This window comes from Macaca thibetana, chromosome 17 (genome assembly GCF_024542745.1).
Source record: "Macaca thibetana thibetana isolate TM-01 chromosome 17, ASM2454274v1, whole genome shotgun sequence".
NCBI classification, from domain to species: Eukaryota; Metazoa; Chordata; class Mammalia; order Primates; family Cercopithecidae; genus Macaca; species Macaca thibetana.
Window position 1 is genome coordinate 29,516,360 of NC_065594.1, and position 15,221 is coordinate 29,531,580.

The 15,221-nt window shown below is 47.2% G+C and overlaps 1 protein-coding gene across 1 annotated transcript; it reads right to left on the minus strand.

Moving 5' to 3' along the window:
- Positions 1-3,153: 3,153 nt before the first annotated feature.
- On the minus strand, positions 3,154-15,207 carry LOC126940468 (uncharacterized). The gene is made up of 2 exons (XM_050766384.1): positions 12,909-15,207; positions 3,154-3,454 (listed from the first exon to the last, which is right to left on the minus strand). The coding sequence occupies exons 1-2, from the start codon at positions 13,207-13,209 to the stop codon at positions 3,309-3,311; spliced, it is 447 nt and encodes a 148-aa protein (XP_050622341.1). The 5' UTR covers positions 13,210-15,207; the 3' UTR covers positions 3,154-3,308.
- Between the last annotated feature and the right edge of the window lie 14 nt (positions 15,208-15,221).

The window sequence follows — 15,221 nt, forward strand, 5'->3', positions numbered from 1 at the left end:
AGACAGGGAGACAGGGGACACCTGACACATTGTTATCTCCTCCACACACATCCATGAACTTCACCTCCACGATCCAATGTTGCCTGGAAGGCTTGGTGTGTAGAGACTGGGAGGAGGGGGGCAGGCTGCTGTAGAGGCCATGGGGTTAAGTTCTGTGCCCCACTGGAAAGGGGCAGTGAGCAATGTTTTCATTTCTTCCTAATGACAATGTCTGCCTGTCTCTGTGGGCCACAGGCCAAAGAGTCTGTCAGTCCTCAGCCTGCAGGACCAGCCATCTGCTGGGATCCAGGTCTGCCATGCTCCTGAACAGGTGCCTGAGGTGGAGGCAGCTGGAGTGGGGGGGCAGTCAAATGGAACCGACAGGTTGTAGGTGTGGGAGGGCTCCTATGCTTGAAGATTCTGAGACTGAGAGGGCCCTGGTCTGGGGTCATTCTGCCTGCCCTGCTGAGCAAAGCATTCACTGCTCATAAACAAGTCTGTTGTCTGGAGTGACAGCCACATGTGGGGGCTGGTGGACATCAGACAGACCATCAGATGCTGGTGTTAGGGCCTAGCACTTGCAGGTGTGTGCAGAGGTGCAGGCCTCCTTCGAGCGAATCTGCCCGCTTAGTGAGTGTTTACATACCCAGCTCGGTACTGGGGCTCCTGAGGCCTCCCACCCAGAGAAGCAGACCAAGAGAGAATGAAGGTGCCTGTGGGAGTGAGTGCAGGGGGCTCATGGAGTACTTTGTCAGCCTGGCTAGGTTGCCTGGGCACCTGAAGCTTGTCTCCAACAGTGTTTACCCAAAAGAATAAATAGTAGTTTCCAGGGTGACACCAAATGCGGGGAGATGTAGTCATTCATTTACAGCTGGAAACTATTATTTAACTCCTAATAAATATTGAGCACAATTCTCTTCATTTTCAGCCCAGGATGGGGGCACCTGCTTCACAATTCCTGGCAGTTGTCGGTAAAGCTGAACATTAAGCTGGTGTATTCTGTCAGGGCCAAGGAAGCAAAGCAAGCTGCCAGCTGGGGGCTAAAACCACAGGCTCTGGCTTTTCTTCTTTCTAAAAATGAAACGGAAAGCCAGCACCCCACCAAAAAACGGTTCTGCTCTTTATCTCCCAGGCAATGCTACCACATAACAGGTTCTTCGTTCTGTACAGGATTCTCACTCACAGCAGAGCTAAGGATTTCGAAGGAAACCATATCACTAAAGTAACAAGAGTGTGAGCTCCATCATCGTTCCTTGCCTCCACTTAAGCAGGGAGATCAGTCACTCAGTAGGAGCATTTAAGAAAATTGTAAAATGCTAGCGTTTAAGGAGCGCTTACCAACGTGTCGGCCCTGCTTCTAAGTGTTTTGTGTACATTTCATGTAATCTTCATGACAACCCTATGCGGCAGGTTCTCTGATTATCCTTGTTTTACAAATGGAATGCCAAGTCCTAGAGATGTTAAGCAACTTTGCCAAAGTTGCACAGCTAGTCCCGGGTCCATACCACCAGGCTTTCCCACCTCTTTTGATGGTGTAATAACTGAGCTTTAGGCTCCCTGTTTTGGCTGCTCACCAGTGGTGCCATCTTGGGCTACTAAGTCTCCCTGAGTTCCCATTTCTTTATCTGTCAAGGAAGGACTGGGATAGTGGTCTTATAGGGTTGCTGTCAGGAGCAGAAGTAATGTGTAACATACATGCATGCAAGGCCAGTGCCCGGCATGTGGTTGAGGCTCCATAAATGTTAGTACAGATGGTACCCTGATGGTTTAACAGTTTTTCAACTCTACAGTGGGTTTGTTGGGAAGTAATCCTGTCGTGTGTCAAGGAGCATCTGAGTTAAGATAGTTTGATTTACAGTTTCAACTTTACCATGGGTTTATCAGGATATAAACATTTTATCAGGATATAAACCTGATGCATTTTTGTATTTTCAGCTTACAATGGGTTTATCTGGACAGAACCCTCATCATAAGTTGAGGAGCATCTGTGGTTACTACTACTGTGAGCATTGTCATTATCTTGTGCTCTTGTATTTCACTGAATTCTCACACACACACACATGCACACATAAAACTGTGAGGTAGGTGGGGCAGCTGTCACTAACCCCATTGTATAGCTGGTGTATCAGGTGGTAAAGCTTGGGCAAGAACCCCCATCTCTTGACTCTGCACTTTGTCTAATCTGAGCTTGCCGTTTCCTGCTGGACTGCAGGTCACACCTGTCCATTTCTAGACACAAGACACAGTTGCTCTCTAGAAAGAGCAAGGAATTCACCTCTTGTCACTTTCCCTTTGTCTCCAGGCCCTGGGATTGGCTGAAGATGGAGCTAGGTCCTGCCTGTGCCCTCCTGGGAACTGCTGAGACAATTAATGCCTCTTGGGACAAGTAAGGTACTAGCTTAAATGGATCACAAGCTCCTGTGTGCCCTTAAGATTTTCTTTAATGTCTAGGTCAAAAAAATACGTATTTTCTTATCATCAAGAAATGCAGATGCATAGCCCCATCTCAGGCCTCTCCTCCCCTTGTTCGGGTGGCCTCTGAGAACATTTCCAACACTCCTCTTTGCAGAAGGCATTCTGTACCTACAGCTGGAAGCAGGAGAGGAACCGGCCAAAGGACCTGGGTGTCTTGGCTGTACTCTGCCTTCTTTCCTTAGCTTTCCTAACTCTGCCTTTCCGGTGATTTTCATGTTTTCCCTTTCATTTTACTTTCAGAAAATCTCTGGGGAATGCAGCTTTTGTTCTGTTGCTTCACGCAATTCCCAGGGCTGGGAATGAAAATTATTTCCTTTCACAACTTCTGGCTAAGTGCCTTTCACAGCCCGGCTGTGTTCTGGGGTGATTTACAAACTGCAGAGCCTGGGTGTCTTTCCTCCTCCTCCTCCTCCCCCCCCCACCCCTTCCCCTCCTCCTCCCTTTCTCCTTCCCACCACCCTTTAAAACGAGGTGAGCCTCCAGAGTCAGGGTGTCAGCCACTGGGGCTCTTCTTCAGGCAAAAGTTCAGTGGAACCATAGTGATGAGAACTTGAAGCCATTCATTCCTGTTAGAAGAAGACAGAAATAGGCCTCAAGGCCAAACTTACATCTCTGAGAACAAATTTGACCCAAAATCTCAAAGTTTAGGGTTGGCTTTGAACTAAGACTATAAAAGCACATTTTCCAAACTTGTCAGGATTGTGTTTCATTTCTAGACTTTTATTCTCAAAGGGGTGATGAGGAAGAGACACAGCTTAAGAAGTTTTGAGCTGAGAAATGAAAAGAAGTCACTTTTCTTTGCTGCCACAGAACTAAGTAGGGGGAAAATTAAGCCCAGGGGTTCATTTAACCTGTTACAACAAAACACAGAAACCAGACGGCAGAGTGTCATTTGCAAGGTGATGTGTCTTTGTCGGAACTGAAGGCTGTCGCAGGTCGGCTGCCTCCATGGAGTCCCCATCTGCCCCTGCACTCCCCACAGGGATGGTTTCATCAGGAGCTGAAAGAACACAGAGGGGTGAGCAAGTGATGGAGCCTCAGACTGTCTGTCTGGGCCAGACCCTGGGGAACACGTGTGGACACTATGTGCCTCCTTTTCTACTCAGCGTGACCCTGGACAGGAAGAAGTCTTCACAGCCAAGGCCAAACAGCCCAGACAGACCACTGCCTTGTGGCTCTATGATTTCCTTGAACTGCCCTGTGCCATCTTTTTGGTCATGCCCAAATCTTTGCTTCTACATAAGTCACACAATAGCACCAAGACTCCTTGTCTTCTGGCCTGTGACTGTCTGTGAGTTCTGAGCAGCAGACACGGAGGCTGAAGGTCAGAGCCAGGGTTGCCACTACTTGCCCTGTAACCCTGGATGAGTTACTGAAGCTCTCTGGGCCTCAGTTTTCCTCATCTGAAAAATGGGGAAATAACACCTACCTCCCAGGGCTGTTAGGATCATTAAACTACATGATTTATACCAAGTGATTCACACAATGCCCCACAAAGCACAAACTCAAAGATGCCAATTAGTATTTCTAAGCATGGGAGGGAACCCTGGGAGAAGGCCCTGGAGAAAAACTGCCTCCAGGACTGTGAACCAAGGCAAGAGAGAGAGAGTGGGATCAGAGAAGGAATGGGATGGAGGCTGGGTGGAGGACACTGAATCTATCTCCTCCCGTGTTCCGGGCAGTTTCATTTGGAAGGGCAGCGTCTAAGATTTTAAAGTCATATATCATTCCCATTTCCTTTTTAAAAATATAAATCATTGTCACAGAGACATTCAAGTTCAGAGAGTCGCATGTGTTAGGTCTGAGGCTCATGTATATCTAGCGTTACAGAAACTGGGAAATCAAGAGGGGCTCCTGTCTTCGGCCTTATCTTCCCAAAATAATGGATGACTTTTTTTTCACTATTAGAGGCTGTTAGCACCTCAGACTTCTTCCTGAACCTGGATTAGTGATCAGTTTTGTTTTAAGATCCTAAGAGCACAAACGATGAGACTGAAACAGGCCCCATTCGCTAATGCACTGCTCGTTGAGGAATGTCAGTGATGACGTACATGTGGAAAATTTGGGGCACCAGACCTCTCCCCAGTCTCATCTCAGTCTCAGGCCCAGAATGAGGTGAAAATTGGAGAGAGGGCCCTGGAGCAGAGAAAGGGGGGTTCCTGGAACATGTAGGGCCATGTCACTGAGGCAATTTCCAGCAATGATTTACAGGAAGCGTTTAGCTTATGCATAGATTGGGGCCAATCCGAAAAGGAATCAAGGTTCATGAAACTCTCAATTGTGACATCTTATAGGGTGTGGCCCAACCAGAGTTAGCTAAGTACAGATGTCATTAGCTATAGATTCATTTGATTGCTATTACGTATTCTCTGTCTCTCTCTGACACACACACACACACACACACACACACACACACACAAAACTGAATTATATTCAGCAGTATTTTATGCTCTTTGGAAATTGTTACTTACTCAGATACAGGGTGTTTTGTTTTTGCTTTTTGCTGATTCTCTACTAATTTTGTTATTCCCAATACCCTTATCTCATTTTGAATTATGGAGTTTACTGCAGTAGTGTATTTTTGAGATGTAAAAACTATTATAATTAGAACTAAGATTTTCAAAAATGGGAACACGCAGGTTAAATGATAAGGATAGTGTATTTGTGAAATTTGGGTTCCATTTTGTTTTGTCATCGTAGCAAACAGAGAAAAAATGAGTTGATTACAGATGGAAGTGTAATTTTTTTCTATTGAGAAGACTTGGTCATCTGCCTCCACATCCATCACCACCCATCAGCACTACAAAGGGCAGCTGAACTCCCCCTCAGTACTGCTCTGTGCCCCAGTTCCTCCAGATGTAAAACAACACCACTCAACACATCTGTCTCCCCCTCAACTCAAAGAAATGTTATAAGAATCTTTGAGAGAAAAGAATCTCCACAAAAGTGTTGTGATCCCAGAACTTATTTGTTTTGTATCTTTGTAATTGTATGAAAAGTGGAGGTTACTCTAGTAAAAACTGAAAACTGAGCTGGAAAAGGCTGGAATTGCTAAAATGAGTGGAAATACGATAAAGGAAACCATTCCCTGTACCCAGCAGCTGTCAGGCTATGTTCATGATCTGCTCTTGCTTCCTGAGAGCACCATGATTTCTTTGTAACCAAGAGGAATAATCTATTTTCTGGCCTAACCTCTCATAAGGTATTTTGGAAGTAAGCTGAACACTAGGAAATAATATTTTACAGATCTCTTCGTCTCCTCTTTATTCAACACTCTTTAAGTTTTCCCCCTTGCAATTTCTCTTCTCAGAAATGTCGCTTTTTAGCGTTGATTCATCTCTCCTGCCTCATAGCACATTTTTCTCTCTTCTAGCCTGTCCATTTTTCATTTTTCTCACTTGTATCTTAACTGGATCTTCCATCTCCTCCATTTCTACTCCTATTTCCTTTAAATTCATTTTCCTCTTCCCCTTTTCTCTCCCTAAAGAGTGAACAGACAACAGATAGGACAATCAGCTAGGATTGTGCTGAGAAAATGAACTGACACAGCACAGTGAAAGCTGGACAAGCCAAACCTGACTCCATCAATTTGAGTTGACACCTCTGACAATTCAAACAAGACTTGGTCAGCACAGAACCGCAAGGCTGTCTTGGAATTTTCACACATATATGTTTGACATTCTACTCCAATTCAGTTCCACAGCCCAGATGGTGGAAGAATTTTGTTTACTTGAGACAAATTCTCATCCATCATCTTTCGCTCCCACAAGACCATTGCTCACAACCCCCAAGGACTGCCTATGAGCACCATCATTTTGTTACAGTTAATGCTCACTGTTGTGCACAGCTGGGAAATGTAGCCTTCTGGTTAATTACATTTTCCCATTAATAGAACTTACAAGGTACATCTTCCATGGGTTGCTGACATCTAGACACCTGGGATACCCTAAACACCAAAGCTAACTTGAACAAGTTTAGTCATTCTTGGAAATTTTAGAGGAAACTTCAGGACTCATGGAACATCGAGGGTACCAAAGATGTGTTGTAGATGTGGGTAGTATAAGATAATTGGGATTTTCATTTGGTACAATGTAAAAGTGGTTTGGGGGTATGCAATAGCACAAGTCACATGGGAAATAAGGGTACCATGTGAAGCACATTATATCTTTTTAAAATTTTTCTCCTCAGTATTAATGTGTGTTTAAATGTTCAAAGGAAAGAAATTCATGACCTTCCAGATTACAAAACAGTATATGCATGACAATTCCATTTTTGTAAGAAAAAACATGTATGTATACACATACACACAACCTCCCATACACAAGTCAGGGAAGATATGACCCATATTTTAATAGTAGTCTCTCTGGGTGATGTAATTATAAGTGCTTTTGTTTTCTTCTTTTGGTTTATCCATACTTATTAAAAATTAAATATTTCTTCTATAACACAAATAAACAAATAGTCTTTAATTGGACAAATAACATAGCTCAGTATTAAAATCAGCACAGAAATCTATCTCAATATAGATCAAGAACAGATTAAATGAAAAGAATGGTTGCAGAAGAAATCTTCCCATTTGGAAAACACCTATCACGTAAGATTGTCAAACACAAACTTGGAGGCTGGGGAGTTGGGGGTGGTAGTGGCTGCAGCAATAGCAACATGGAATGTGAGGCAATGCTGTTGCCTTGGGGAATAGAGGTGGGATGTGGATCATCACCTGTTATCATAGGCAGGCTCTATGAGTCATACACGATATGATATGGGGTTACAAGAAGGATTCTTGCATTTTCCATTAAGATAATCCCTTCATAGCATTTCTGCATCTGTTTCTAACCTTCTAAACAGAATAAGATATGGAAGACCACATCTTGGTTTCAACACTGATTCTCCATGACTGGGGTGGAGGGTTTGGCCTGAGCCTGAAATCAGACGCTCAGTTGTCTCCAGGGCCCTGCACCACCATGGCTTTACCCCACCCATGGCTTCACCCAATCCTGGTCCTTGACAGCACAGGGCCTGTGCCACCGTCCCACCTCTCTCCCCACCCTGGACTGGCCTTTGCTCAGTGTGGTCTCCACTTGTACAGAGCTCTGTACCCCTCCCGCTTGCTTCCATCTCAGTTTTCCCAGCATTCACCGTCATCCCAGAGAAAGGACAGGGGAAGTGTGAACAGAGAAAAGAGACACAAATTTCAAAAATGAAATTTTAGGGGAAACTCTACCAGTGAGTGTAGACTTCTTCCCTAGTGATACAAAGAGTGCAATGGCATTTCCAGGATGAGGGGAGGGGTGGCTGTTCTGGGATCACCCCACCTGGTTGCCTCTTTCTATCCATGGGCAAAAGAGGCCATGCTGTGCAGGAAATAAATTCCCAGCTTCCAGAAGTCCCCACATTTTCCAGAGACGAGAGCAGATCCTTGCCTATTCTCATTTCTGCTGTTGCATGCACCTTGTCTAAGAGGTTTTCCAAATCCCAGTGTGTGTTTCAGCATCGCTTGTGCACACTGTCACGCTGGAGCGCCCTGCACAAGGCTGAGATCCTGACTTCCCATGTGGATTCCTCTGTCCCATTTATCTGAAGCTCTTTGCAGGCAACAGATTGTACTTTAAAAAACAAAAAACAAACAAACAAACAAACAAAAAACACCTCTGCAGTACCTCTTACAGTTTTGTGTTAAGACCCATATATTTGTTAAGCGAACAAATGCACAAGTGACTCAGCAGTCCGTACACCTGATGCTCTGCTGTTTTCAGATGCTACATAGTATCTCATCTATTTCTCAAAGCAACCCTGTGAAGAAGGCCCTCCATTACCCCTGCATTCAGGATAAGAAAAATGGCTTGAAGAGGACTTGCCCATAGTAACACACAGGTCACTCAGTGCCAGGACCTGGAATTCTGATTTCAGTCTAATGCTCTTTCCATCACGATGGTGATCCCCAAGCCAGTTGGCTCATTAGAATCCCCCATAAAGTTGGTTAACGAACCAGTCACAGCCCTACTGCAGACCTGCCAAATCCCTCTCAGGTGAGGCTCAGCCATCTATACTGTCAACGGGTTGTTCCACAGATGATCCAGCTGCCCTCCCACCCATGCTGCCTGTGCTGACCAGCTCTGATTTGACATCTGGTCGATGTTATCAAGGGTGTCAATGCAAAACTTCAAGGCTAGCCCTGACACTGAAAATCCTATGTTCCTCCATTAGTCACCTCCTTGTGTGTGAAGAGTTCACTTACACCTCCCAGGATCCTCCTTCTGTAGGAGCTAGGTTAACAGCTCAACTTCTAGAAAACCCAAGGTTAAAAATGGCTGTGACACTCATTAGCCCCAAGGGGGAAAGGTCAGCAAAGTTTGACAGCCGCACTTAGGAAAGCCTGAGAGAGGCTGCAGAAAGGCCTCGGAGCTGAGAACCGGGACTCAGCCTTCCTTAGAAGCCTGGCTCCAAACCAGCTGGGCCCCCGCTAATTGGCCACGTCTGGGAAAGGTGCTCGTATAGTCACGTCTCTGCAAAGCAAGGGGCAAGGGCCCTGGCAATTAAGTGACCACAAACCCATCCAATAATTACTCATCAAGGGGACTGCAAATGGTGGGAAAGTTCTTCCTGTTTGAAAGAGTGAGTAAAATTTGGAGGGAATCAGCAACCCGCCCCCGTCCAGCAGCAAACCACTAAAGCCTAAACCCATCACGAGAGAGACCCTCACCACTCAAGTTCTCCAGAGGAATAATTAGGAGGTGCTTGAGAAGTCCCCCAAGCTGACTTAACCTGCCACGAACCCAGCAAGCAGCCGCCCTCGGACTGTGATGTATAAGGAAGGGGTCGCCTCCAGAGAGGCGCCTGGGCTGCTTGCCTAAGTGCTGTGTGCAGGTCAGCCTGGAAACCATTATTATCATCATTAGGAGGATCAGTTAGGAGACAAGTCGAAGCAAGCTGAAATTTGAAAAACACATTAACAGAGGCCTGACGAGATGCCAGAAGAGTCTGCCAGCAGGGACAGCTGGAAGGCCAATTTCTGAGTCAATACTGAAAGGTGGTTGCTTAAATATCTGAGTCAACACACACTGATTTCTCTCCGGCTCAATACTCCCGTTTAATTGCACTGGGGAGTCTCTCCACTGACACATCTAACACCAAGATACATAGTTAAGTGAAAGAAAAGGATGTTATTGAAGTGCAAATGAGGTCCTTCGTGCAGCCTGCAGGCCTGGGTCCCGCTGAGCACTCCCTACTGCCCTGGCAGAAGGTGGCTGGGCCTTGCAGGGACTCCATGTGGCCCCCTTTTTAAAGAGGGTCGAGAGACGGTGAGGTCCAGGCCTCAGCTGGCCAGCAGAGAGAAGTCTAGGTGCACTGCAGCTGCACAAGCTACCAAGATTCTAAGATACTTTGTCAGGATCCATGGTCCTCTCCGGAGAGAGGAGGCCAGGAGTGCCTGTTTCCCACCCGAGAGAGCCAAGTCAGATGGAAGGATGTGCAACTGGAGAGCTATCATGTTTGGCAGCCAGGTGACCACCTGACGAGGTTGGCGGCAGAGATGAGGAATGAAGCAAGTCTTGAATGTCTGCCCAGCTGCCTGGAGCCTGGGAAGCAGGCTGGTCTCTGAGGAGTCCTGACAGGTCATGGCTACTGATGGAGATGCTTCCCCGTCGTGATGCCCACATAGGGACCGAGCAGGATGGCCCAGGGGTAGTGGCGAGGGTGGGGGCTCCCACAGTGACCCTCTAGCAGCCTTCACTGACTTCAGAGCTAAGCATGATATAGGAGACCTACCTGGACCTGAAAACCCATGAGAACCAGGACCTGAACCACAGTGAAGAGGCAGGGCCCATGAGCAGGTGGCATGAGTCCTCCATTGCTGTATTCTATGTCTGCTGCCAACTGTTGGAGATAAGGAAGAAACCCATGTCGGTGGTAAACTCAAACTCAAATTACTGGGGCACATTGTGAAAGGGCAGTTTCTGGTTCAGTACGTCTGGGTGCGGGTAGCTTTGGGTCCAATGGCACCCTGGTGCACACCAGTCTGTCATGCACCCACAGTGTGGGAGTGCTTCCTCATTAAAACACCTGCTAATCACACCGAACAATCAGAGATCTGTTCAGATGGGGCCCGGAGGATCTGAGAGACACATGGCTGGGCCATTGTCAACCCAAGCAGTTCAAGTGCAGTGGCTACCACTTAGGGAAACTATGGAATTGTCTTGGTCTGATGCTCAAAACTAACTCACAGGGATGTGATCTGCCCAAGACAAACAAGTCTGAAATGAAGATCAAATGCTATTTCTTCCACTTACTAGTTGTGGGACCTTATATAACTGTTGTGTAAATAAGATAATGTGGGTAAAATGCCTGGCACAAAGTAGTTGCCAAAAAGATACCAGTTGACCCCTCAAGTTTTCCCTCAAATCTGAGGTGGCCTCAATTTTTTCCTTCTCTAGTTGTCAGTGTTGCTTTCCATCCAGGAAAGCCACAGTTAGAAGAGGTGCTGTGCAATTTTTGTCTCTCACCTCTAAGCAAGACATCCAGCTCTGTTGGTCCCTGTGGCGGCACCTCCCCATCTCCCACCCAGCAGAAGTTTGAAAAATGAATTTACTCATCTTCCTGGAGCATAAAGAGTTTTAAGACCTTCCCTTCTGAGCTGTTTATGGAACTGCCATTTAGGAATTCAAATGGCAGAGCCATTCTCCCTCTGAAGGTCCCCAGGGAGCTCCAGCACCTCCTCATCTACCCCTTATTTCATGCTCATGCTTTTTTGCACGTCAAAAGCGGTCTCAAGGCCAAGACTGTCCCAGGCGCCCATGCACCTGTCTGATTTCATCCCTGTGGCTCCCTTCCTCTTGCAGCCCTTCCCAGGCAGTGTACACTGGTCTTCTTATCTTCTGTGAACTTGCCACGGCTGTTTCTGCCCTGGGCACAGTACTGCCTGGAAGCCCCTACCCAGGTAGCCACATGGGGGTTCTTCCTTCATCCAAGTCTCAGCTGAAATGCCGCTCCCTCTCAGAAGGCTTCACTGGCCCTCTATCAGTTTTATTTTTTTTCTTAACATTCATCACTACCCGAATGATCTTATTTGTTTAGTTACATGTTAATTGTCTCCCTCTACTAAACCACAAGCTGCCCAAAGGCGGGGACTTCACGTGTTTAGTTCAGTGAGCATTGCGGATCCCTGGACAGTGACTAGATGCTTAGTCTGTTCCTGCAGCAGCAACAGTTTTCCCAGGAACGCTATCAAATGGATCTATGAGTGTTATAATTCTATCCTGTAATAGGTTGGACAACTATTCAGGGTTTTGGGCACTGCCAGAAACATGCAACTCCAGGAAGGAGAGGAGTGGGGACGGGAGGGAAATGCCTCCAGGCAAAGGCAAAAACTTTGCTTTGAGCTTCTCATGTCCCAGAATTCGAACGTCCGTCTGACCCCAGGATCAGAGTGACAGAAGCTTTGCTCTGTCTCCTCTCACCTGAAATGAACAGAAGGCTGCTATTAATTCCCTCAACCTCAGGTTCTAGGATGAAGCTAGAGGGAAGCCTTTAGCCATCAAGGCAGTGCCAATACCAAGGGCTCAAGCAACACTCAACTTTAGAGATATTGTCTAGTAAAGATAATGAGAGCTGGACTTTTTATATGGATTATTAAGCTGTTCTAACTCATCACATGGATCGTTTTATTTGTCTTAAGAAATTGCCTCAGTGACTAGAGATAGTTTTTAGAAAATGCAGGAGATGTGATCCCCTCTAACAAACATATACTGTGGCCGAGCCTCACTTAACTCCACATGGATCACCTAGCATAGGGGTTCTAGAAAGGGATGGGGGAGCTGCTGCTACAGGGGTTCCTGTTGTCCACCCATCCCTGGTTCTTCATTATTACTTTGTGATTCCATACTCAAAACCAAGCCTTGTCAGTCCTGAGAATGGCTCTGGCTCTGAGGGAGCTGAATGACTGCCAAGGCCATCCAGATAAGCATGAATTAAGCAAACCCTCCTGTCCCTACGACCCTCAGGACAAAGTGGAGAAGACGGTAACTGGGCTACTCTGCCCTGAGGTCTCTGTAAAGCACCAGATAGTGCGGGAAGAGGAAGTCTCAGCTCTCCTTAGTAAGACAAGGCAAGCTACTGAGGGCTACGCTGTCCAGAGAAACTTTGGTGGACGCACATTTGGTGGATGCACAGAAAGTAATACGTTTTTCTGCCATTAGAGATTCTTTTGGAAGCGAGTATAGAAGGCCCTGCCAGAATGAGATCCCTTGGGACACCTGGGATGGGGGTGCTCAAAACAACAGTTTATTCAAAATACAGTGAGCAAGTCAGTAGCATCCTGCCCCAGAACCCCAAACACGAGCTGTGCTATCCCTTCCCAGCTCTTTCTCACTGCCCACGAAATGACCTCTGAAGGGTCCGATTGTCTTTAGGAGCAACGCAGGGCTGGAAGTATTTTAGACCAGGCCTGCTGTACTCACCGTCTGCGTCTGCTGTGTCTCTGTCGGGGATCAGCTGCTGACTGTCGGCATAGCTCATGACCGTTCTCCTGTCTTGATTTCCCTGAGCACTTGCTTCTGCAAAGAAACCATGAGAGGAAGGAAAAGTGAGGATGCTTGCATGAGTGGGCTTCATGGCGGCCGAAGTGGGAGACTTTTTTTGGATGCCTCTGAACATCGGTTGCCCCTGGCAGGTTTCCCACAGGTGCCCATCATGTGAAGGACTGGATGGAAGTTCCAGCTGTTGGATGTCGTGCTGGGGAGGCTGAAGGACATTTAACATGTTTCATGTACTCATTGCCTAGAACGAGGAAATGCACTGTCTGAGAACAAAGTGGCGGAGAGGACGCTCATTTGAGGAAGAGCTCTCCTGGACATTATCCTTTCTTGTTCCTTTCACCTTCTGGGTCTGTCTGGGCTAGGGTGGAGTGGGGCACAAGAAAGACCCTGTAGGGCCCTTTCTTCTGCATTGTTTTGGTCTAAGACATAGTTCTTAATGCTGACTGCACCTTAGAATCACTGAAGTGCCCTCACTCCTGCTCCTCCCTAAGTAACCACCCCCCAAAACATAGTGTGTGTCCCGTGGGAGATAATCTGAGGGAATAGACCCATGTGAAAAGAGTATCAGTGAACATCATAGTGCTTCCATGCCCCTCCCCCTCACTGCCTTTGAGAGGCTCTATCTTGCCTCATGGAGCTGTCAGTGGTCACTGGGAGAAAACACCCTGGCCCCCGGAAGTTAATGGGGTTCCTTAGGAAGCAGTATCTGCATGAGGTCTCCCCTGAGAGCGCCTGGCCTTCCTGCTGGAGCCCCCCCCGCCCGCCCCCCACTCAGGGCAGATGAAGGCAGGCTAGGAGAGACAGACTCACCCTCCCCCAGAGCCTGGGGGCTGAGGCTCACAGCAGGAAATCCAAGGCTGCTGGGGAAAGGGAGCAGGGACTGGGAAATGCACAGAAGCATGAAAAGAAAAGGGTTGGGATCCTTCCTTCCTGGGACCACATATATGTTTGTGCAGTTTTCTCTACATAGAGGCACCTGGCCAAGGGTTTCAGGGTGAGGACTGACCTCAGCCCACACAGAGGGTTTTCCTCTACGATAAGCCATGTCTGGGGGCTGTCGACCCCATAGCCCACAAAGGGGTCCTTGTTCTTAATTTGCAGAGACACTGACTGGGGCCTCGGGGGATGGGGGCTGCTATCTCCTGCCCTCCTTTCACACCCACCCTCCCTCCTCTTTCTCAGGCTCCATTCTGAGGGCTCCCGGTTAAGGCACCCTTCCTCACTTTCTACTCGGGGTTGCTTTTCCCTAGCTCAGAACTGAAAGTGGGTTTGATTCTACTGACTCAGACCTTGCTCCAGAATACTGTTTCTCTAAGAAGTGTGGGAACCCTCAGCGGACGAGTGGGAGAGAGCAGTGTGCAGTTAGAGCCAGGCACAGCTGAGACCCATCTGCCCTGTCCTGTGGCAAAGCCTCCAGCCCTGCCTTCCCCTCTCCAATGATCACGTGGCATGATGCCCTCTCCCCACTTTACTTTGTCCATTTCTTGACAACAAAGAAGAGAAAAGGGGGGAAGTTCGTTTGACTTCTCTCTAGAAACCCTCTGTACTGTGGGGCTGGCATGATGGTGGGTGAGAGGGAGCAGGAGATATCAGTGGATGAGGTGCCCAGAGCCTGGAAATTCTGGGGCTAAAAGCTCTAGTGAGGACTGCTCCTGGTCCTTATTGCCAAAGTTATTTCTTGTTTTTTGTTTAGATTTTTGTATCTCAGTGTCTACAGCAGTAAAATGTGACCTAAACCAACTATAACTCACAGGGATACTAAGGTGAGCTGATATTAGAATGAAAGCATGATGACAACAATTTTAAACATTCTTCAAATAATCCATCTTTTCTTTGGGATAGTCCCACTTTAAAAAATAGTCATCATAATCCACATGTCCCAGAGAGACATACTGCATATAATAGCTGTGAAAATAAGGGATCTCTGGACTTTGAGATTCCCCTTGTGGGCCTCTGGAGTGGCTACAGATTAGTTCATGCCAGAAGGAATTCATTCCCTTCTTGGAGGTTCAGAAAGGCTTGCCTCCTGCTACCGGGTTTCCCCTTCAGGTCAGCACTTCCGTCTCAGCCAGGCTGTAGCTAAGGGACCCTGAGTGTGTGGGATTGATCAGCCTTGCAGCTGATGGAGACCTCGCCATTGGATTCCAGCTTCTTTTTGGGGGTACCATGAGCCACACAGTAATCCCTGGTCCAGCTTAGCACTGGGTTGTTTTACCCTAAACTGCCACCCTCTTG

What these genes read in the sequence shown, in the direction of transcription:
- LOC126940468 (XM_050766384.1), bottom strand. Translation starts at nt 13,209, where the DNA reads ATGTTAAATGTCCTTCAGCCTCCCCAGCACGACATCCAACAGCTGGAA. An exon ending in AGACACAGCAGACGCAGACG is followed by an intron (nt 3,455 to 12,908) that starts GTGAGTACAGCA and finishes GTGTTCTTTCAG; the next exon opens with CTCCTGATGAAACCATCCCT.